A 25,436-nucleotide genomic window follows, 5' to 3' on the forward strand; every position below is an offset into this window, starting at 1 on the left:
AGCAGTAGTTTAAGTGTAAGAAGCCATTTCTGTGAGTTTTGACTTTTTTTTTAGACCAGCTCATGCACTAGTACAGCAGAGTCCAAGTTTTACACGTGGTGAATGATTGGAGAGGATGGTGCAGGAGTATCTAGAACTGAATATGAACACCATCAGGCAGGGTTTGGATCCTTTCACATTTTAGTCTTCCAAAATGGATGAGTGGCATGAGCTCACCTCATACGCCTTGGAGATGTTATCGTGCCCGGCAGCAGCGTTCTCTCAGAACGTGTCTTCAGCATTGCTGGTGGTATCCTCATGGATAAGTGCAGCTGGCAGTGCCCTGAAAATATAGACCGCATAACTTTCATCAAGATGAGCAAGTCATGGATCTCCAAAGACTTTTGTACCCCAATCGCAGACTGTACAGACTAGGCGATATTGCATTTTTTAGTATGCTGCATTAATGTTGTGTAACTGTACTCTGTTATATCTTTAGTGTGCTCCTGTGCCTTCTGTTGCTGATGCTGCTTCAGATGGTAACACAAATGTGTGGAAATGTGAACAGTAGTGTTCAGCGATACCTTCCGATACTCAAAGGTATCGGTATTGGATGGTATCGGCCGATATCCAAAAAATATCGGATATCGCCGATACCAATACCCGATACCAATGCAAGTCAATGGGACACAAGTATCGGAAGGTATCCTGGATGGTTCCCAGGGTCTGAAGGAGAAGAAACTCTCCTTCAGGCCCTGGGATCCATATTAATGTAAAAAATAAAGAATTAAAATAAAAAATATGGATATACTCACCCCTCCGGCGGCCCCTGGACCTTACCGATGTAACCGGCAGCCTCCGTTCCTAAGAATGAGGAGTTTAGGACCTTCGATGATGTCGCGGCTTGTGATTGGTCGCGTGACCGCTCATGTGACCGCTCATGCGACAAATCACAAGCCGCGACGTCATAGCAGGTCCTAAACTCCTCATTCTTAGGAACGGAGGCTGCCGGTTACATCGGTAAGGTCCAGGGGCCGCCAGAGGGGTGAGTATATTCATATTTTTATTTTAATTCTTTATTTTTTACATGAATATGGATCCCAGGGCCTGAAGGAGAGTCTCCTCTCCTCCAAACCCTGGGAACCATACACTGGAAACTTCCGATTCCGATGTCCGAAATCACAAAAATATCGGAACTCGGTATCGGAATTCCGATACAGCAAATATCGGCCGATACCCGATACTTGCGGTATCGGAATGCTCAACACTAGTGAACAGTCATGGTTGGTCTACATCTGCTGGGTTGGCTGTAGTGGAAGACGTGTCGGTCCCAATTATACTCGTGGTCTCGTGAAATTTATGCCACTTCAGTAGTGTCAGGCCCTCATTAGTTTAAATGTGAACACTCCTGGTTGGATGTCCATCTGCTGGTTTGGATGTAGTGGAAGACCTGTCGGTTCATATTATACTTGCTATACAATGGTGAAATTGATGCCTTATTGGTGGTGTCTGCCACTAATTTTTGGAAATGATACAAACAGCTGCAAAAAAGCTGCAGACCAAAAATTGGGGATAACCAAACACAAATACAGAAATAATTTTATTGAATACAAAGCCAACACACATGTTAAAAATAATTAAAAGTTAAAAAGACTTGACATCAGAAAACCCAAACAGCTTATAATAAAGCCTAAGACTACCCCTCCCAAGGCCAATGGAAAAACATAGTTAAGGTACCTTCACACTGAGCAACTTTACAACGAGAACGACAATGATCCGTGACATTGCAGCGTCCTGGTTAGCGATCTCGTTGTGTTTGACACGCAGCAGCGATCTGGATCCCGCTGTGATATCGCTGGTCGGAGCTAGAAGTCCAGAACTTTATTTGGTCGTCAGATCGGCGTGTATCGTCATGTTTGACAGCAAAAGCAACGATGCCTGCAATGTTTCTTCATGGAGCGAACTGGAGCGAACAACCAGCAAGAACGATAAGTACATCACTGGATCGCTCCTGCATCGTTCTGCTGTTGCCGGTGTCTGACGTCTCCTAGCGACCTAAACAGCGACGCTGCAGCGATTGGCTCGTTGTCTATATCACTGCAGCATCGCTTAATGTGACGATACCTTTAGTATAATAAACAAAAATGTTAATTGCTAATGAAGGTCAAAGTAATATGTGCAGGCATCAACAGTGACTCAATGTAAATCCCAATAATGCATATGAATAAATGAACATACACCATCAACATAGCAACCAACCAAAGTATACTATTATTCCACTGCACTGATTCTACCTGATGGTGGGCAAGAAGCCTCTGAATAATCTATCTGCAAAGTGCAGGTATCACTAATAGCACTCACACAAGCCAGAGAACCATGCTGTGCACGATAACACAGTGGCTAATGCAGACCCAAAACAGCGCATGGTACAAGTAAAAAGCCTGGGAGCAGGGAAGCCCATGGAGATGCCCGATGCGTGTCGCCACCGCAAGGTGGCTTCGTCAGGGGCTGGAGATGTGGTTAGCCAGGTATTCTTAAATACAACATCAAATAATGAGGAATAAACAGCAGCTGCGGTAATTACCTCAGATTGTAGAGCTTGCTAGGGACCTACTTCCGGGACGCTGAAGAGAAGGCATGCTGAATTCACCTTCCGGTCACAAACAAACTGTTTTCCAAGTCCTGAATGGAGGCCACTGAGCATGATCAACAACGTCATGCTGGTGCTGCTGCGCAGTGAGGACAAGCCTTCACCCTGGTAAAGTGCACCGCTCGCAAATGCAAGCCACTGCGCATGATCCTTAGCTTCATGCTAGTGCAGCTGCGCAGTGAGGACAAGCCTTCATCATGGTAACGTGCACTGCTCGCAAATGCAGGCCACTGCTCATAATCATAGGCGTCATGCTGATGCAACTACGCAGTGAAGGCGAGCCTTAACCCCAGTAACGTGTACCGCCCACAAATACATTGAGTCTGCGCACTGAAAACCGAAACAGCCTGAAATAGGGCTGAAATTGTAAATATATAAACGCGCACCCTTATACGGCGGTATACATAGCTGGTGTAGATGAGCCCATACATGCAAATTCTATCCCAAGTCCAGTTTGAAAGCCACTGCGCATGCTCAATAACATCATGCTGGTGCCGCTGCACAGTGAAAGCTAGCCTTCACCATGGTAACATGCACAGCTCACAGCTATATTAAGTCTGCAAACCGGAGTCCAACATAACCCAAAGTGAGGCTGATACTATGAAATACACAGACACACACACTTTTACAGCGGTATACACAACTGATATGCAAAAGCCTAAGAGGTTTATGCCGGATGGCAAGATCTTAATAAGAGCAGGCATACACAAATCCCCCATGTAGGAGATTTAAATGTAAGATATTCTATCACTGTGTGCATATTAGCGTCATGAAAATATTACATTCCATATGCGCATCAGAGCGCGCTACATCCAAAAGTAAGACTATTTCTATAGAAATAAAAGATACTGAAAGTTAAGCGGCGGTGTATACAGCTTGTGTAGGAGGGCCTGTCGAGTTTGTGCCAAAAAGACGAAAGTTAGTGAGAATGAATGTACGCATACCCCGTCAGTAATCAAACATAGAAAATTCAGCAGCAATATACACTCACCGGCCACTTTATTAGGTACACCATGCTAGTAACGGGTTGGACCCCTTTTGCCTTCAGAACTGCCTCAATTCTTCGTGGCATAGATTCAACAAGGTGCTGGAAGCATTCCTCAGAGATTTCGGTCCATATTGACATGATGGCATCACACAGTTGCCGCAGATTTGTCGGCTGCACATCCCAAAGATGCTCCATACAAGGCAGGATGGATCCATGCTTTCATGTTGTTTACGCCAAATTCTGACCCTACCATCCGAATGTCGCAGCAGAAATCGAGACTCATCAGACCAAGCAACGTTTTTCCAATCTTCTACTGTCCAATTTCGATGAGCTTGTACAAATTGTAGCCTCAGTTTCCTGTTCTTAGCTGAAAGGAGTGGTACCCGGTGTGGTCTTCTGCTGCTGTAGCCCATCTGCCTCAAAGTTCGACGCACTGTGCGTTCAGAGATGCTCTTAGGCCTACCTTGGTTGTAACGGGTGGCGATTTGAGTCACTGTTGCCTTTCTATCAGCTCGAACCAGTCTGCCCATTCTCCTCTGACCTCTGGCATCAACAAGGCATTTCCGCCCACAGAACTGCCGCTCACTGGATTTTTTTTCTTTTTCGGACCATTCTCTGTAAACCCTAGAGATGGTTGTGCGTGAAAATCCCAGTAGATCAGCAGTTTCTGAAATACTCAGACCAGCCCTTCTGGCACCAACAACCATGCCACGTTCAAAGGCACTCAAATCACCTTTCTTCCCCATACTGATGCTCGGTTTGAACTGCAGGAGATTGTCTTGACCATGTCTACATGCCTAAATGCACTGAGTTGCCGCCATGTGATTGGCTGATTAGAAATTAAGTGTTAACAAGAAGTTGGACAGGTGTACCTAATAAAGTGGCCAGTGAGTGTATATATAGCTAGTAAAACAAGGTTTTAGAGGGCTATGTCTACATGTAAATTTTAGTGAACAGAGGCAATGCTGTCTGGTGGTGTCTGCCAAAAATTCTGGTTGGGTGTCCATCTGCTGTCGGTCTCTATTATACTATTTCTAATGTGGTGAAATTGATGCCACTTTGGTTGTGTCTGCTAATAATTTTTGGAAATGTGAACACTCCTGATTGGGTGTCAATCTGCTGGATTGGGTGTAGTGGAAAACCTGTCAGTCCATATTATACTATCTATACTGTGGTGAAATTGATGCCACTATGTTGGTGTCTGCCACTATTATTTTTTAAATGTGTAGACTCCTGGTTGGGTCTCCTTCATGTGTGTTGCCTGTAGCAGTAGGCCTCCGAGACCATCAGACCATCACTTCCTTTGAGGCAACTACCTGTATTACTATCTTATTCTGACAATAGTAATCTACGAAACTGATATTTGTGCCACCTGAGTGTGGATGAGTATGAAAGCAGGTTGAACGGTTGCATGTGGTATCAGGGCTCGTATCAGGGCTCCCAGCACAGTAGGCCTACACCAAACCCTCACCCACCTCATCTTAATTTGTCGTTCAATTCAAAGCTCTAAATGCTGACCCAGACCCCGATACCTCATGCCTGGCTGATTGCTTCAGTGACATGCTACAATTAGTACTGTTGGTGAATTGAGTCCACTTTCCTGGTGTCTGCCCCAAATTTGATGTGTTTTGGCAGCATTTGGGCTGTTATAAGGTGTTGTGCATGTGTTTATTTTTACCTCCCATTGAGATGAATGGCGTTCAGTTATGCTCAGAGAATATTCAACGAAATAATCGGCGAATATTGCAAATTCGGCGATCGTAATCCGAAGCGAACATTGAAATATTCCCTCATCTCTACTTACAAATGCTGTGCACCTCCATCACAAATGTTACTTTAGTCATCAACTAGAGTACATTTCTTGTATAATTTACGCTACTAAAGCAGCAGAACTTTTGATGAACTTGCTTTCCGAGCTTCGCCATAGCCTGTCCGGCTTAAGCTCCAGCCACTTTGATGGAGCTGGCCGAGACTGGCATAAAAAAGACAAATGTTGCAAAAATTTTGCAAAAGTTTTAGAATTTTTGAGCAACTTAAAAATTTTTTTCAATGTTTCATGTTTACGTCAGAAAATTAGCGAAAACATTTTTGATAAATTGATCCCAAATTTTAAACTTTCTTCAACATTTGAAGCATTGCTGCTAATTATGAAAGGTATCTGAGAAAAATGGTAACTTAAAATTCTAGATGCCTTTAATCCTAACTACATGCTTCTCTTTCCCACTTATTAGCCTTCAGCACTGTATAGGCCCTTGTACATGATAATAGTAAAACTTGTTCCCAATTATCGCCAATGCAAACATGCCAGCAATCTCCCCACGAATGAGAACAACGTTACTTCATCAAGTACGGTAATTGGATTTTTGTGCATGTATAGAAATCTGCTCCACATTGCCCCGTGTAACCAGCTGATCTGTTACCGATAACATGTGCTGTGTATGGAGACAGAACAGTTGTACTAGTGATCGTACTGTGGCCATCATTGCTTTTCTGCCTGTGTAAATCATTCAGAAACTAATGGAACAGAAATCCCGCAGTCATTAGATGTTCAATTATTGATTTATTAAGGAAAGATTATTTTTATCTTTTGGAATAGAATTGGGAAAATTTGGGGGAGATTTTTCTGGGGGAAATTACAGAAAGAAGAGTCTTTGGGAATATCTTTCTTATTTGTTATGATCAGACAGTTTGATGGAATCGCTTTTGACTTTCTGTCTTCTGTCCTGGGTCTTTGTCCAGAGCCGTTCTCTGTTTCATTTTTCTAATCAGCTTTATGCAGATGAAAATTCTGAAAAAAAAACGTATATACTTTGTTACATCAGCTATTTACATGTAGCTCTAAGATCTCTCCTACAAATACAGAATTATTATTTGTTGGTTATAAAGGATACATACCATATTACAACAATCAGTATGATGATGAATAAGCCGACCGCCAAGAATATTGTCAGGTATTTTTTGTTAGTTGTTATGGCCTTCATAAAAGTCGGCTCAGGCTTAGTGAGGTCAAGCACATGAGGTAGTGTAGGACGAGGCTTGTATTTTTGGGTCGTCCTTCCAGATCCTGTGATTACTAAAATAACAAAAATCTTTATTAGTTTATTCCATCTAAAGAATAGGACATTAACCCTTTCCCGACATAGGATGCAATTGTACCTCCTACTTTGGGTCTCCTTGTATGTAACAAGTTCAGGAGCTGAAGGCACTAGACCATAAACGCAAGCATCCATGCCAGAAGTAGGAAGGTGGTCCCTTTTTGGAATAGCATAATGATTCCTACTTCTGGCATGGATGCTTGCATTTATGGTCTAGTGCCTTCAGCGCCATAAGGGGTTTTCCAACAAATATCGGAGATCCTACCGTCTACTGCTATTGGGTGAGATTGTTCCTATTTTCACTATATGGATCTCTATTGTACTTTTGGAGCATAGTTGGCAGAGCGTCAGTGGTACTGGCATGTCCTCAGGCTTCTTATGTCTCATTAGGGCTATTTTACTGCATTGCCAGTGGTTCTGGTATTGGTAGCTTATGATAGACAATCAATCCCCTGATTGAGCAGATTTACCGTAGGTCTTTGCTGCCTCTTTGGGAGTTTTGATTTTATATTTGTTGTGTCTACATTTTAATAATTACGATTAAATGTTATGTTTTAAAGTTCCCTATTTTGCTACCTTCTTCAGTGATAATTGTATTTCCTTACCTTTCACATGATATGTGATCCTACTGACTGGCACATCAGTTATCAGAGTGGTGGAGCACTGGTACATGCCGGAGTCAATCATCTGTGCGCCCTTGATCTCTACATAGGGCTCCTCGATGACTTTTGATTCAAGTTCAATCAGCTGTGGAAATGGCAGACTGACGGGCATAAGCTGGAAAGATAAATGTCAGAGTCTTAGAAGTCACAATGATTTGCCATTAAGATTATTTCTAGCATTGTTATTATCAATGTGGCAATTAATGTATAATGATAAAATCATTATTATAATCTTATCTATGATTTTTAACCATATCCTTTAGATAATCTGCCTTATACTTACATTAGTGAACTTGGTTTTATGTGACTGCTCCAGCCTGGCATACCATTCAAATTTACAGTCCAGGATTAGATCTTCATCCTCTGGCTCCATACAATATCAGAACTATAATACAGGAACTATGTGCCCTGGTGTGAGGATGGCACACAGCAGTGTCCGTACATTGCCAACACTATAATACCGGACTATGTGCCCTGGTGTAAGGATGGCACACAGCAGGCTCGGTGCAATGCCACTACTATAATACAGGATTATTTTCTCTGGCGTGAAGGTGGCACACAGCAGGCTCCATACAATGCCACCTCTATAATACAGGACTATGCGCCCTGGTGTGAGGATGGCACACAACAGGCTCCGCACATTGTCATTACTATAATACAGGACTATGTGCCCTTGTGTGTGGGTGGCACACAGCACGCTTCGCACAATGTCGTCACTATAATACAGGACTACGTGCCCTGGTGTGTGGGTGGCACACAGCAGGCTCCGTACAATGCCACCACTATATTACTGGATCATGTGACCTGGTGTGAGGATGGCACACAGCAGGCTCTGTACAATGTCGCCATTATCATACCGGACTATGTGCCCTGGTGTGAGGATGGCACACAGTGGGCTCCGTACAATGCCAGTACTATAATGCCGGACTATGTGCCCTGGTGTGAGGGTGGCACACAAGAGGCTCCGTACAATGCCAGCACTATAATATCGGACTATGTGCCCTGGTGTGAGTGTGGCACACAGCAGGCTCTATACAATGCCACCACTATGATACAGGATTATGTGCCCTGGCGTGAGGGTGGCACACAGGGGGATTAATACAATGTCACCACTTTAATACAGGAATATGTGCCCTGGTGTGAGGGTGGCACACAGGAGGCTCCGTACAATGCTACCTGTTGTGAATTCTGTTCTCGAACTCCCTCCTGTGGTCATGAATGGTACTTCGGTGAGTTCCGTCTATGGACTCCCTCTGGTGGCTGTGAGTGGAGCTGCTGGTTCTGAGGTTCCTTCCTCAGCTGACCTCGTTTAGTCCTGGCTGGCTGCTCTATTTAACTCCACTCAGATCGTTACTTGATGCCAGCTGTCAATGTCCTAGTATTGGTTCAGATCTCTCTTGGATATTTCAGATGACCTGTCTACTCCTGTCATGATTCCCAATGGCAGGGACACGGGCAAAAACGGACTAGCTCTAGGAAGATGGTATCTCAGGTAACCGCGATGCTGAACCTAACACGCAAATAAAAGTAGCCAGGGGGTGTGCCTATGATTTATCCCTAGACACCTCGCGCCAGCCGGAGATCTAGCTGCCCCTAGAAGAGGAATACACAGACCTGGCTTGCCTCCAGGGAAACCCCAAAAGTTATAGTAGCCCCCCACATATAATAACGGTTAGGCAAGAGGAAAACACAAACGCAGTATGAATATAGATTCAGCAAAGTGAGGCCCTCTGACTAGATAGATGAAAATACAAAAGAGGACTTCGCGGTTACCTCAAAACCCTAAGGAGCCATCCTGAAACTACCTTGACTCCGTTATCAACTCATGACACCGGAGTAGTAATTTCAGATCACTAGAGCTTCCAGCAGCACGAGAAATACAAATGCATGCTGGACAAAACAAACACAAAAAATGCCAAAAAATTCAACTTAGCTGAATTGCAGACTTGGAGCAGGTAGCAAGCAACAGAGGTGCTCTGGTAACATTGATTGCCGGCGCTAGAGTGACTGAGAAGCCAGACTAAATAGGAAACTCCCAATTTCCTGATGAAAACAGGTGCACTGGAAACACAAGACAAAAGTCAACCAGTACCACCAGTAGCCACCAGAGGGAGCCCAAAAACAGAATTCACAACAGTACCCCCCCCTTAAGGAGGGGTGTTATGACCCCAGTGGACAGGGTCTCAGAGGAACGTGTAAGTCTGCGAGATTCAAAAATCCAGCTCATAGGGCTGTGGTAACTGGGTTGACCAAATAGCTACTCCTAACGCCAACACTAGAAGTAGCCGGGGATCATGCCTACGGTGATCGCTAGATGACTCGCGCCAGCCGGAGAATCTAACTACCCCTAGGAGAAGAAAACAAAGACCTCTCTTGCCTCCAGAGAAAGGGACCCCAAAGCAAGATACAAGCCCCCCACAAATAATAACGGTGAGGTAAGAGGAAATGACAAACACAGAAATGAACCAGGTTCAGCAAAGAGAGGCCAGCTTACTAATAGCAGAATATAGCAAGATAACTTATCTGGTCAACAAAAACCCTATAAAAATCCACGCTGGAGATTCAAGAACCCCCGAACCGTCTAACGGTCCGGGGGGAGAACACCAGCCCCCTAGAGCTTCCAGCAAAGGTCAGGATACAGATTGGAACAAGCTGGACAAAAATACCAAACAAAACAAAAGCAAAAAGCAAGGAAGCAGACTTAGCTTGAAATACAGGAACCCGGATCATAGGACAAGAGCACAACAGATTAGCTCTGATTTCAACGATGCCAGGCATTGAACTGAAGGTCCAGGGAGCTTATATAGCAACGCCCCTGAACTAACGGCCCAGGTGAGGATATAGGAAAAGACAGAAGCTCCAGAGTCAAATCACTAATGACCACTAGAGGGAGCAAAAAGCAAAATCACAACAGTACCCCCCCCTTAGTGAGGGGTCACCGAACCCTCACCACGACCACCAGGGCGATCAGGACGAGCGGCGTGAAAGGCACGAACTAAATCGGCCGCATGAACATCAGAGGCGACCACCCAGGAATTATCTTCCTGACCATAGCCCTTCCACTTGACCAGGTACTGAAGCCTCCGCCTGGAGAGACGAGAATCCAAGATCTTCTCCACCACGTACTCCAACTCGCCCTCAACCAACACCGGAGCAGGAGGCTCAGCAGAAGGAACCACAGGCACAACGTACCGCCGCAACAAGGACCTATGAAACACGTTGTGGATAGCAAACGACACAGGAAGATCCAGGCGAAAGGATACAGGATTAAGGATTTCCAATATCTTGTAAGGACCAATAAAACGAGGTTTAAATTTGGGAGAGGAAACCTTCATAGGAACAAAGCGGGAAGAAAGCCACACCAAATCCCCAACACGTAGTCGGGGACCCACACCGCGGCGGCGGTTGGCAAAGCGCTGAGCCCTCTCCTGTGACAACTTCAAGTTGTCCACCACAAGATTCCAGATCCGCTGCAACCTATCCACCACAGAATCCACCCCAGGGCAGTCAGAAGGTTCCACATGACCCGAAGAAAAACGAGGGTGGAAACCAGAGTTGCAGAAAAACGGCGAAACCAAGGTGGCGGAACTAGCCCGATTATTAAGGGCAAACTCAGCCAACGGCAAGAAGGTCACCCAATCGTCCTGATCAGCAGAGACAAAACACCTCAAATAAGCCTCCAAAGTCTGATTAGTTCGCTCCGTCTGTCCATTAGTCTGAGGATGGAAAGCAGACGAAAACGACAAGTCAATGCCCATCCTACTACAAAAGGATCGCCAGAATCTGGAAACGAACTGGGATCCTCTGTCTGACACAATATTCTCAGGGATGCCGTGCAAACGAACCACGTTCTGGAAAAACACAGGAACCAGATCGGAAGAGGAAGGCAGCTTAGGCAAAGGAACCAAATGGACCATCTTGGAGAAGCGATCACATATCACCCAGATAACAGACATGCCTTGAGACACCGGAAGATCAGAAATGAAATCCATGGAGCTATGTGTCCAAGGTCTCTTAGGGACAGGCAAGGGCAAGAGCAACCCGCTGGCACGAGAACAGCAAGGCTTAGTCCGAGCACAAGTCCCACAGGACTGTACAAATGACCGCACATCCCTAGACAAGGAAGGCCACCAAAAGGATCTGGCCACCAGATCTCTGGTGCCAAAAATTCCTGGGTGACCTGCCAACACCGAGGAAGGAACCTCGGAAATGACTCTGCTGGTCCACTTATCAGGCACAAACAGTCTGTCAGGTGGACAAGAATCAGGCCTATCAGCCTGAAATCTCTGCAACACACGTCGCAGATCTGGAGAAATAGCTGACAAGATAATACCATCCTTAAGAATACCAACAGGTTCAGCGACTCCAGGAGCATCAGGCACAAAGCTCCTGGAAAGAGCATCGGCCTTCACATTTTTTGAACCTGGTAAATACGAGACAACAAAGTCAAAACGGGAGAAAAACAATGACCAGCGGGCCTGTCTAGGATTCAGGCGTTTAGCAGACTCGAGATACATCAGATTTTTGTGATCGGTCAAGACCACCACACGATGCTTAGCACCCTCGAGCCAATGACGCCACTCCTCAAATGCCCATTTCATGGCCAACAACTCCCGATTGCCCACATCATAATTTCGCTCTGCAGGCGAAAACTTCCTAGAGAAAAAGGCGCAAGGTCTCATAACAGAGCAACCAGGGCCTCTCTGCGACAAAACGGCCCCTGCTCCAATCTCTGAAGCATCCACCTCAACCTGAAAGGGAAGCGAGACATCAGGCTGGCACAAAACAGGCGCCGAAGTAAACCGACGTTTCAACTCCTGGAAAGCCTCCACGGCAGCAGGAGCCCAATTAACCACATCGGAGCCCTTCTTGGTCATATCCGTCAAAGGTTTCACAATGCTAGAAAAGTTAGCGATAAAACGACGGTAGAAGTTAGCGAAACCCAAGAACTTCTGAAGACTCTTAACTGACGAGGGCTGAGTCCAATCAAGAATAGCTCGGACCTTGACTGGGTCCATCTCCACAGCAGAAGGGGAAAAAATGAACCCCAAAAAGGGAACCTTCTGTACACCAAAAAGACACTTTGAGCCCTTGACAAACAAAGAATTTTCACGCAAAATTTTAAAGACCATCCTGACCTGCTCCACATGCGAGTCCCAATTATCAGAAAAAAACAGAATATCATCCAGATAAACGATCAAAAATTTATCCAGATAGTTCCGGAAAATGTCATGCATAAAGGACTGAAAAACTGAAGGGGCATTAGAGAGCCCAAAAGGCATCACCAAGTACTCAAAATGACCTTCGGGCGTATTGAATGCGGTTTTCCATTCATCCCCTTGCTTAATGCGCACAAGGTTGTACGCACCACGAAGGTCTATCTTGGTAAACCACTTGGCACCTTTAATCCGGGCAAACAAGTCAGACAACAGCGGCAAAGGATACTGAAATTTGACAGTGATCTTATTTAAAAGCCGATAGTCAATACAAGGCCTCAAAGATCCGTCCTTTTTAGCCACAAAAAAGAATCCCGCACCAAGAGGGGAAGAAGACGGACGGATGTGTCCTTTCTCCAGAGACTCCTTGATATATGAACGCATAGCGGTATGTTCAGGTATCGACAGATTAAACAGTCTTCCCTTAGGAAATTTACTGCCTGGAATCAAATCTATTGCACAGTCACATTCCCTATGAGGAGGCAATGCACTGGACCTGGACTCGCTAAAGACATCCTGATAATCAGACAAATACTCCGGAACTTCCGAAGGCGTAGAAGAAGCAATAGACACAGGCAGGGAATCCTCATGAATACCACGACAGCCCCAACTAGACACTGACATAGCCTTCCAGTCAAGGACTGGATTATGGGTCTGTAACCATGGCAGCCCCAAAACAACCAAATCATGCATTTTATGTAGAACGAGAAAACGTATCACCTCGCGGTGTTCAGGAGTCATGCACATGGTAACCTGTGTCCAATACTGCGGTTTATTTTCTGCTAATGGCGTAGCATCAATACCCCTAAGAGGGATAGGATTTTCTAATGGTTCAAGAATAAAACCACAGCGCTTAGCAAATGAGAGATCCATAAGACTCAGGGCAGCACCTGAATCTACAAACGCCATGACAGGATAAGATGACAGTGAGCAAATCAAAGTTACAGACAGAATAAACTTAGGATGCAAATTACCAACGGTGACAGGACTAACAACCTTAGATATACGTTTAGAGCATGCTGAGATAACATGTGTAGAATCACCACAGTAGTAGCACAAGCCATTCCGGCGTCTATGAATTTTCCTCTCATTTCTAGTCAGGATTCTATCACATTGCATCAAATCAGGTGTCCGTTCAGACAACACCATGAGGGAATTTGCGGTTTTTCTATCACATTGCATCACATCAGGTGTCTGTTCAGACAACAACATGAGGGAATTTGCGGTTTTGCGCTCCCGCAACCGCCGGTCAATTTGAATAGCCAGGGACATGGTATCATTCAGACCTGTGGGAATGGGAAAACCCACCATAACATTCTTAATGGCCTCAGAAAGGCCATTTCTAAAATTAGCGGCCAGTGCACACTCGTTCCAATGTGTCAGCACGGACCATTTCCGAAATTTTTGGCAATACACCTCAGCCTCGTCCTGGCCCTGAGACATAGCCAGCAAGGCTTTCTCTGCCTGAATCTCAAGATTGGGTTCCTCATAAAGTAAACCGAGCGCCAGAAAAAACGCATCAATATCAGCCAATGCCGGATCTCCTGGCGCCAACGAAAAAGCCCAATCTTGAGGGTCACCCCGTAAGAATGAAATAACAATTTTTACTTGTTGAGCAGAGTCTCCAGACGAACAAGGTTTCAGGGACAAAAACAATTTACAATTATTCCTGAAATTCCTAAACTTAAATCGGTCTCCTGAAAACAGTTCAGGAATCGGAATCTTGGGTTCAGACCTAGGATTTCTGGTAACATAATCTTGTATACCCTGCACACGAGCGGCAAGCTGGTCCACACTTGTAATCAAGGTCTGGACATTCATGTCTGCAGCAAGCTTAAGCCACTCTGAGGTAGAGGGGAAAAGAAAAAAAAAAAAAAAAAAAATGAGAGAGGGAAAAAAAACCTCAAAATTTTCTTTCTTATAATCCCACTTCTGCAATGCATTAAACATTTAATACTGGCCTGGCATACTGTTGTGACCCCAGTGGACAGGGTCTCAGAGGAACGTGTAAGTCTGCGAGATTCAAAAATCCAGCTCATAGGGCTGTGGTAACTGGGTTGACCAAATAGCTACTCCTAACGCCAACACTAGAAGTAGCCGGGGATCATGCCTACGGTGATCGCTAGATGACTCGCGCCAGCCGGAGAATCTAACTACCCCTAGGAGAAGAAAACAAAGACCTCTCTTGCCTCCAGAGAAAGGGACCCCAAAGCAAGATACAAGCCCCCCACAAATAATAACGGTGAGGTAAGAGGAAATGACAAACACAGAAATGAACCAGGTTCAGCAAAGAGAGGCCAGCTTACTAATAGCAGAATATAGCAAGATAACTTATCTGGTCAACAAAAACCCTATAAAAATCCACGCTGGAGATTCAAGAACCCCCGAACCGTCTAACGGTCCGGGGGGAGAACACCAGCCCCCTAGAGCTTCCAGCAAAGGTCAGGATACAGATTGGAACAAGCTGGACAAAAATACCAAACAAAACAAAAGCAAAAAGCAAGGAAGCAGACTTAGCTTGAAATACAGGAACCCGGATCATAGGACAAGAGCACAACAGATTAGCTCTGATTTCAACGATGCCAGGCATTGAACTGAAGGTCCAGGGAGCTTATATAGCAACGCCCCTGAACTAACGGCCCAGGTGAGGATATAGGAAAAGACAGAAGCTCCAGAGTCAAATCACTAATGACCACTAGAGGGAGCAAAAAGCAAAATCACAACAGAGGGGGCACCGAACCCTCATGAGAACCACCAGGGCGATCTGGATGCGCCCTATGAAAGGCGCGAACCAAATCAGAGGCATGAACATCAGAGGCAGTCACCCAAGAATTATCCTCCTGACCGTATCCCTTCCATTTAACCAGATATTGAAGTCTCTGTCTGGAAATGCGAGAGTCCAAAATCTTCTCCACAACATACTCCAATTCACCCTCCACCAGCACAGGAGCAGGAGGCTCAACAGAAGGAACAACCGGTACCTCGTACCTCCGCAACAACGACCTATGGAAGACATTATGAATGGTGAAAGATGCTGGAAGGTCCAAACGAAAAGATACAGGATTAAGAATCTCCAAAATCTTATAAGGACCTATGAACCGAGGTTTGAACTTAGGAGAAGAGACCTTCATAGGGACAAAACGAGAAGACAACCACACCAAGTCTCCAACACGGAGACGATGACCCACACGACGACGACGATTAGCAAACTGCTGAGTCTTCTCCTGAGACAACTTCAAATTGTCCACCACATGACTCCAAATCCGGTGCAGTCTATCCGCCACAGAATCCACTCCAGGACAATCCAAAGATTCCACCTGACCAGATGAAAAACGAGGGTGAAACCCAGAATTGCAAAAGAAAGGAGAAACCAGAGTAGCAGAACTGGCCCGATTATTGAGGGCAAACTCTGCCAACGGCAAAAAGGTGACCCAATCATCCTGATCAGCAGACACAAAACACCTCAAATAAGTCTCCAAAGTCTGATTAGTTCGCTCCGTCTGGCCATTAGTCTGAGGATGGAACGCAGATGAAAAAGACAAATCAATGCCCATCCTGGCACAGAACACTCGCCAGAACCTAGACACAAATTGAGATCCTCTATCAGACACGATGTTTTCCGGGATACCATGTAAGCGAACCACATTCTGAAAAAATAAAGGAACCAACTCCGATGAAGAAGGCAATTTGGGCAAGGGTACCAAATGAACCATCTTAGAAAAACGGTCACACACCACCCAAATGACGGACATTTTCTGAGAAACCGGGAGATCCGAGATAAAGTCCATAGAGATGTGCGTCCACGGCCTCTTCGGAATAGGCAGGGACAACAACAATCCACTAGCCCGAGAACAGCAAGGCTTGGCCCGAGCGCAAACATCACAAGACTGTACAAAGGTACGCACATCCCGAGACAGGGAAGGCCACCAGAAGGACCTGGCCACCAAATCTCTGGTACCAAAAATTCCAGGGTGGCCCGCCAACACAGAAGAATGAACCTCTGAGATGACTCTACTGGTCCACTCATCTGGAACAAACAATCTCCCAGACGGACAACGATCAGGCCTATCAGTCTGAAACTCCTGCAAAGCACGTCGCAAGTCTGGGGAGACAGCAGACACAATCACTCCATCCTTAAGGATACCCGTAGGCTCCTCAAACACATCACAATAATCAGACAAAAATGCCGGAATTTCAGAGGGAGTAGATGAAGCAATGGAAACCAAAGGTAATTCCCCATGAGCCCCCTGACATCCCCAACTTAACACAGACATTGTTTTCCAGTCAAGGACTGGATTATGAGTTTGCAACCATGGCAATCCAAGCACTAAGACATCATGCAAGTTATGCAACACAAGGAAGCGAATCACCTCCCGATGGTCAGGAGTCATACACATAGTCACTTGTGTCCAGAATTGTGGTTTATTCCTAGCCAAAGGTGTGGAGTCGATACCCTTCAGAGGAATAGGAACTTCCAAAGGCTCTAGGCTAAACCCACAACGTCTGGCAAAGGACCAATCCATAAGACTCAAGGAAGCGCCAGAATCCACATAGGCATCCACAGTAATAGTTGATAATGAACAGATCAAAGTTACAGACAAAATAAACTTAGACTGTAAGGTGCCAATTGCAAAAGACTTATCAACCTTTTTTGTGCGTTTAGAGCATGCTGATATAACATGAGCAGAATCACCACAGTAGAAGCACAACCCATTTTTACGCCTATAATTCTGCCGTTCACTTCTGGACAGAATTCTATCACATTGCATAATCTCCGGTGCCTGCTCAGAAGACACCGCCAAATGGTGCACAGGTTTGCGCTCCCGTAAACGCCGATCAATCTGAATAGCCATAGTCATGGATTCATTCAGACCTGTGGGCGTAGGAAACCCCACCATGACATCTTTAACGGCGTCAGAGAGACCTTCTCTGAAATTCGCCGCCAGGGCGCACTCATTCCACTGAGTAAGCACCGACCATTTTCGAAATTTTTGACAATATATTTCAGCTTCATCATGCCCTTGAGAGAGGGCTATCAAGGCCTTTTCAGCCTGAATCTCCAAATTAGGTTCCTCATAGAGCAACCCCAGTGCCAGAAAAAACGCATCCACATTGAGCAGCGCAGGATCCCCTGGTGCCAATGCAAATGCCCAATTCTGGGGGTCACCCCGCAACAAGGAAATAACAATTCTAACCTGCTGAGCGGGGTCTCCAGCGGAGCGAGATCTCAGAAAAAGATACAATTTACAATTGTGCTTAAAATTCAGAAAACGAGATCTATCTCCAGAAAAGAACTCAGGTATAGGGATCTTGGGTTCAGACATAGGAGCATGTATAACATAGTCTTGGATATTTTGAACCTTAGAGGCAAGAGTATCAAGATTTGAAGCCAAACTCTGGATATCCATCTCTCAACAGCAGAGATCTGAGCCATTCAGGGGTTAAGAGGAGAAAAAAATAAAATAAAACAGCAGATGGCAATTATGGCTAGACAGAACTTCTGAGTAAAAAAAAAAAAAAAAAGTGTCAGAAACTTCTTTTTTTTTTTTCTCCTTCTTTAGCCAATACCTTTAACACATTATGGCCGGCAATACTGTCATGATTCCCAATGGCAGGGACACGGGCAAAAACGGACTAGCTCTAGGAAGATGGTATCTCAGGTAACCGCGATGCTGAACTTAACACGCAAATAAAAGTAGCCAGGGGGTGTGCCTATGATTTATCCCTAGACACCTCGCGCCAGCCGGAGATCTAGCTGCCCCTAGAAGAGGAATACACAGACCTGGCTGGCCTCCAGGGAAACCCCAAAAGTTATAGTAGCCCCCCACATATAATAACGGTTAGGCAAGAGGAAAACACAAACGCAGTATGAATATAGATTCAGCAAAGTGAGGCCCTCTGACTAGATAGATGAAAATACAAAAGAGGACTTCGCGGTTACCTCAAAACCCTAAGGAGCCATCCTGAAACTACCTTGACTCCGTTATCAACTCATGACACCGGAGTAGTAATTTCAGATCACTAGAGCTTCCAGCAGCACGAGAAATACAAATGCATGCTGGACAAAACAAACACAAAAAATGCCAAAAAAATTCAACTTAGCTGAATTGCAGACTTGGAGCAGGTAGCAAGCAACAGAGGTGCTCTGGTAACATTGATTGCCGGCGCTAGAGTGACTGAGAAGCCAGACTAAATAGGAAACTCCCAATTTCCTGATGAAAACAGGTGCACTGGAAACACAAGACAAAAGTCAACCAGTACCACCAGTAGCCACCAGAGGGAGCCCAAAAACAGAATTCACAACATACTCCATCAGAAGCTAAGTCCCTGCGAGTTTATTTGTTTATTTGTCCAGCTTGCTATCATGATATTGCCTTGCTAGCTGGAAGCTCTGGGATGCAGAGTGGCACCTCCGCATCGTGAGTCGGTGCGGGGTCTCTTTTGCGCACTCTGCGTGGTTTTTTATAGTTTTTTTGTGCTGACCGCAAAGACACCTTTTCTATCCTCAGTCTGTTTAGTGAAGTCTGGCCTCCTTTGCTGAAACTTGTTTCATCCCCGTGTTTGTGACTTCCATCTTAACTCACAGTCAATATATGTGGGGGGCTGCCTATTTCTTTGGGGTATTTCTCTGAGGCAAGCTAGGCTTTATTTTCTATCTTTAGGGGTGGCTAGCTCCTAGGCTGTGAAGAGGCGTCTAGGCAGAGTCAGGTACGCTCCACGGCTATTTCTAGTGTGTTGTGATAGGATTAGTGTTGCGGTCAGCAGAGCTCCCACTTCCCAGAGCTTGTCCTGTATTACTAGTTTGCTCATCAGGTCATTCCGGGTGCTCATTACCACCAGGTCATCATAACAGCTACCATTATAATACCGGAATATGTGCCCTGGTGTGACAGTGGCACACAGCAGGCTCCGTACAATGCCACCACTATAATACCGGACTATGTGCCCTGGTGTGAGGGTGGCACACAGCAGGCTCCATGCAATGCCACAACTATAATACAGGACTATGTGCCCTGGTGTGAGGATGGCACACAGCAGGCTCCGTACATTGCCACCACTATAATACAGGACTTTTTACCTGGTGTGACAGTGGCACACAACAGGCTCCGTACAATGCCACCACTATAATATCGGAATATGTGCCCTGGTGTGAGGGTGGCACACGACAGGCTCCGTACAATGCCACCACTATAATACAGGACTATGTGCCCTGGTGTGAGGGCGGCACACAGCAGGCTCCGTACAATGTCACCACTATAATACAGGACTATGTGCCCTGTTGTGAGATTGGCACACAGCAGGCTCCGTACAATGCCACCACTATAATACAGGACTATGTGCCCTGGTGTGAGGATGGCACACAGTAGGCTCCATGCAATGCCACCACTATAACACAGGACTATGTGCCCTGGTGTGAGGATGGCACACAGCAGGCTCCATACAATGCTTCCACTATAATACAGGACTATGTGCCCTGGTGTGAGGGAGGCACATAGCAGGCTCCGTACAATGCCACCACTATAATACAGGACTATGTGCCCTGGTTTGAGGGTGGCACACAGCAGGCTCCATACAATGCCACCAGTATAATACAGGACTATGTGCCCTGGTGTAAGGGTGGCACTCAGCAGGCTCCATACAATGCCACCAGTATAATACAGGACTATGTGCCCTGGTGTGAGGGTGGCACACAGCAGGCTCCATACAATGCCACGAGTATAATACAGGACTATGTGCCCTGGTGTGAGGATGGCACACAGCAGGCTCCGTACAATGCCACCACCATAATATACCGGACTATGTGCCCTGGTGTGAGGATGACACACAGCAGACTCCGTACAATTCCACCAGTATAATTCCAGACTATGTTCCCTGGTCTGAGGGTGGCACACAGCAGGCTCCATACAATCCCACTACTATAATACAGGACTATGTGCCCTGGTGTGAGGGTGGCACACAGCAGGCTCCTTACAATGCCACCACTATAATACAGGACTATGTGCCCTGGTGTGAGGGTGGAACACAGCGGGCTCTGTGCAATGCCAGCGGTATAAACCGGACTATGTGCCCTGGTGTGAGGGTGGCACACAACAGGCTCTGTACAATGCCAGCACTATAATACCGGACTATGTGCCCTGGTGTGAGGGTGGCACACAGCAGGCTCTATACAATGCCACCACTATGATACAGGACTATGTGCCCTAGTGTAAGGGTGGCACACAGCCGGCTCCGTACAAAGCCCCCACTATAATTATGAACTACGTGTCCTGGTGTGAGGGTGGCACACAGTGGGATTAATACAATATCATCACTTTAATACAGGACTATGTGCCCTGGTGTGAGGATGGCACACAGCAGGCTCCATACAACGCCACCACTATAATACAGGACAAAGTGCTCTGGTGTGAGGGTGGCACACAGCAGGCTCCGTAAAATGAGACCAATATAACCCCAGACTATGTGCCCTGGTGTGAGGGTTGCACACAGCAGGCTCCATACAACGCCACCTGTTATGAACTGGTGGTTTAGGAGCAACATGGGACGTGCTCTGGAGGAGGTGGTACCTGTACTGACCGCAGTTCCTGAGCTTAACACAACACTAGAAGTAGCCGTGGGATGTTCCTGTCACTCCCTAGACACCTCGTCACAGCCGGAGGACTAACTACCCCTAAAGATAGAAACAGGAAAGCTATCTTGCCTCAGAGAAAATTCCCAAAGGACAGACAGCCCCCCACAAGTATTGACTGTGAGTGGAGAGGGAAATGACATACACAGAATGAAACTAGGATGTAGCAAAGGAGGCCAATCTAGCTAGATAGATAGAACAGGACAGAATGCTGTGCGATCAGTATTAAAAACTAGAAAAATCCACCACAGAGTTTAAAAAAATCTCCACACCTGACTAAAGGTGCGGAGGGTAAATCTGCTTCCCAGAGCTTCCAGCTTAACTGAATAAATCCATACTGACAAGCTGGACTAGAAAAAAAAACATAGAATGTGCTGAACGATTAAGTCCACAACAAGTGGAAAGCAAAAGAACAAAGCAAGGGTTAGCAAAACGTTGAGCCTTTTCCTGAGACAACGTCAAATTGTCTACCACATGAGTCCAAATCTGCTGTAACCTGTCCACCACAGAATCCACACCAGGACAATCAGAAGGCTCAACCTGCCCCGAAGAAAAACGAGGATCAAAACCAAAATTACAAAAGAAAGGCGAAACCAAAGTAGCCGAACTAGCCCGATTATTAAGGGCAAACTCGGCCAACGGCAAGAAAGCCACACAATCATCCTGATCAGCAGACACAAAGCATCTCAAATAGGTTTCCAAGGTCTGATTAGTTCGCTCAGTTTGGCCATTTGTCTGAGGATGGAAAGCCGAAGAAAAAGACAAATCAATGCCCATCCTAGCACAAAAGGCCCGCCAAAACCTAGAAACAAACTGGGAACCTCTGTCAGACACAATATTCTCCGGAATGCCATGCAAACGAACCACATGCTGAAAAACCAATGGAACCAAATCAGAGGAGGAAGGCAATTTAGGCAAAGGTACCAAATGGACCATTTTAGAGAACCGGTCACAAACCACCCAGATAACAGACATCTTCTGGGAAACAGGAAGATCCGAAATAAAATCCATGGAAATATGCGTCCAGGGCCTCTCAGGGACCGGCAAAGGCAAAAGCAACCCACTAGCGCGGGAACAGCAAGGCTTGGCCCGGGCACAAGTCCCACAGGACTGCACAAAAGAACGCACATCCCGCGACAAGGAAGGCCACCAAAAGGACCTAGCAACCAAATCTCTGGTACCAAAAATCCCAGGATGACCAGCCAACACTGAACAATGAACCTCAGAAATTACCTTACTAGTCCATCTATCAGGAACAAACAGCTTTCCCACTGGACAGCGGTCAGGTTTATCAGCCTGAAATTCCTGAAGCACCCGCCGCAAATCAGGGGAGATGGCAGAAAGAATCACCCCTTCTTTAAGAATGCCAACCGGCTCAAGGACTCCAGGAGAATCCGGGAAAAAACTCCTAGAGAGGGCATCAGCCTTAACATTCTTAGATCCCGGAAGATACGAGACCACAAAATCAAAACGGGAGAAAAACAGGGACCATCGAGCCTGTCTAGGGTTCAGCCGCTTGGCCGACTCGAGGTAAATCAGATTCTTATGATCGGTCAAGACCACAACGCGGTGCTTGGCTCCCTCAAGCCAATGTCGCCACTCCTCAAATGCCCACTTCATAGCCAACAACTCCCGATTGCCAACGTCATAATTGCGCTCCGCAGGCGAAAACTTTCTGGAAAAAAAGCACACGGTTTCATCAAAGAACCATCAGAATTCCTCTGAGACAAAACGGCCCCTGCCCCAATCTCAGAAGCGTCAACCTCAACCTGAAAAGGAAGAGAAACATCCGGCTGACGCAACACAGGGGCAGAAGTAAATCGGCGTTTAAGCTCCTGAAAGGCCTCAACAGCCGCAGAGGACCAATTCGTCACATCAGCGCCTTTCTTCGTCAAATCGGTCAGGGGCTTAACCACACTGGAAAAGTTGGCAATGAAACGGCGATAAAAATTAGCAAAGCCCAAAAATTTCTGAAGGCTCTTCACCGATGTGGGTTGAATCCAGTCATGAATGGTTTGGACCTTAACAGGATCCATTTCTATAGACGAGGGAGAAAAAATAAAACCCAAAAAAGAGACCTTCTGAACTCCAAATAGGCACTTAGACCCCTTCACAAATAAAGCATTATCACGAAGGATCTGGAATACCATCCTGACCTGCTTCACATGAGACTCCAAATCATCGGAAAAAATCAAAATATCATCCAAATACACAATCATGAATTTATCAAGATAATTGTGGGAAAATATCATGCATGAAGGACTGAAATACAGAAGGAGCATTAGAAAGCCCGAAAGGCATCACAAGGTATTCAAAATGGCCTTCGGGCGTATTAAATGCAGTTTTCCATTCGTCACCCTGTTTAATACGAACAAGATTATATGCCCCTCGAAGGTCAATCTTAGTAAACCAACTAGCCCCCTTAATCTGAGCAAACAAATCAGAAAGCAAAGGTAAAGGGTATTGGAATTTGACCGTGAACTTATTAAGAAGGCGATAATCAATACAGGGTCTCAAGGAGCCATCCTTCTTGGCAACAAAAAAGAATCCCGCTCCCAATGGTGACGAGGACGGCCGAATATGCCCCTTCTCCAAAGACTCCTTGACATAACTCCGCATGGCGGCATGCTCTGGCACAGACAGATTGAAAAGTCGGCCCTTAGGGAACTTACAGCCAGGAATCAAGTTAATAGCACAATCACAGTCCCTATGTGGAGGAAGGGAACTGGACTTGGGCTCATCAAATACATCCTGGAAATCTGACAAAAACTCAGGGACTTCAGAAGAGGGGGATGAGGAAATTGACATCAAACGAACGTCACAATGTACCCCTTGACAACCCCAACTAGTCACAGACATAGATTTCCAATCCAGCACCGGATTATGTTCCTGTAACCATGGAAAACCCAGTACAACAACATCATGCAAGTTATGCAACACCAGAAAACGGCAATCTTCCTGATGTGCTGGAGCCATGCACATGGCCAGCTGAGTCCAATACTGAGGTTTATTCTTGGCCAATGGTGTAGCATCAATCCCCCTCAAAGGAATAGGGCTCTGCAAAGGCTGCAAGGAAAAACCACAGCGCCTGGCGAATTCCAAGTCCATTAAGTTCAGGGCAGCGCCTGAATCCACAAATGCCATGACAGAAAAGGACGATAATGAGCAAATCAGGGTCACAGATAAGAGAAATTTAGGCTGTACAGTACTGATGGTAACAGACCTAGCGACCCTCTTAGTACACTTAGGGCAATCAGAAATAACATGAGCAGAATCACCACAGTAAAAACACAGCCCATTCTGAAGTCTGAATCCCTGCCTTTCTGCTCTAGTCAAAATCTTATCACCTTGCATAGGCTCAGCACTCCGCTCAGAGGACACTGCCATATGGTGCACAACTTTGCGCTCGCGCAGGCGCCGATCAATCTGAATGGCTAGAGACATAGATTCGCTCAAACCAGCAGGCGTGGGGAACCCCACCATAACATCTTTAAAGGCTTCAGAAAGACCCTTTCTGAAAATTGCTGCCAGAGCATCCTCATTCCATTTAGTGAGCACAGACCATTTTCTAAATTTCTGGCAGTATAATTCTGCCGCTTCCTGACCCTGACATAGGGCCAACAAGGTTTTTTCTGCATGATCCACAGAATTAGGTTCGTCATACAATAATCCGAGCGCTTGAAAAAATGCATCTACATTAAGCAATGCCGGATTCCCTGATTCAAGGGAGAATGCCCAGTCCTGAGGGTCACCACGCAGCAGAGAGATGACGATTTTAACCTGCTGAATGGGATCACCAGAGGAACAGGGTTTCAAAGCAAAAAACAATTTGCAGTTATTTTTAAAGTTCAAAAACTTGGATCTGTCCCCAAAAAACAAATCAGGAGTAGGAATTTTAGGCTCTAAAGCCGGAGTCTGGACAACATAATTTTGGATACTCTGTACTCTTGCAGCAAGTTGATCCACACGAGAAAACAAACCCTGAACATCCATGCCAGCGCCAAAATCCTGAACCACCCAGAGATTAAGAGGAAAAAAAAGACAAAACAGACTACAGAAAAAAAAATGGCTCAGAATTTTTCTTTTTTCCTTCTTTTGAGATGCATTTAATTCATTTTTGGCCAGTTGTACTGTTATGAACTGGTGGTTTAGGAGCAACATGGGACGTGCTCTGGAGGAGGTGGTACCTGTACTGACCGCAGTTCCTGAGCTTAACACAA

The 25,436-nt window shown here is 45.8% G+C and overlaps 1 protein-coding gene across 1 annotated transcript; it reads right to left on the reverse strand.

Moving 5' to 3' along the window:
- Positions 1 to 6,439: 6,439 nt before the first annotated feature.
- LOC143798879 (uncharacterized) lies at positions 6,440 to 7,747 on the reverse strand. The gene is made up of 4 exons (XM_077281131.1): positions 7,658 to 7,747; positions 7,318 to 7,489; positions 6,513 to 6,690; positions 6,440 to 6,467 (listed from the first exon to the last, which is right to left on the reverse strand). Exons 1-4 carry the CDS (start codon positions 7,745 to 7,747, stop codon positions 6,440 to 6,442), a joined length of 468 nt encoding a protein of 155 aa, XP_077137246.1.
- Between the last annotated feature and the right edge of the window lie 17,689 nt (positions 7,748 to 25,436).

Source organism: Ranitomeya variabilis, chromosome 1 (genome assembly GCF_051348905.1).
Source record: "Ranitomeya variabilis isolate aRanVar5 chromosome 1, aRanVar5.hap1, whole genome shotgun sequence".
NCBI classification, from domain to species: Eukaryota; Metazoa; Chordata; class Amphibia; order Anura; family Dendrobatidae; genus Ranitomeya; species Ranitomeya variabilis.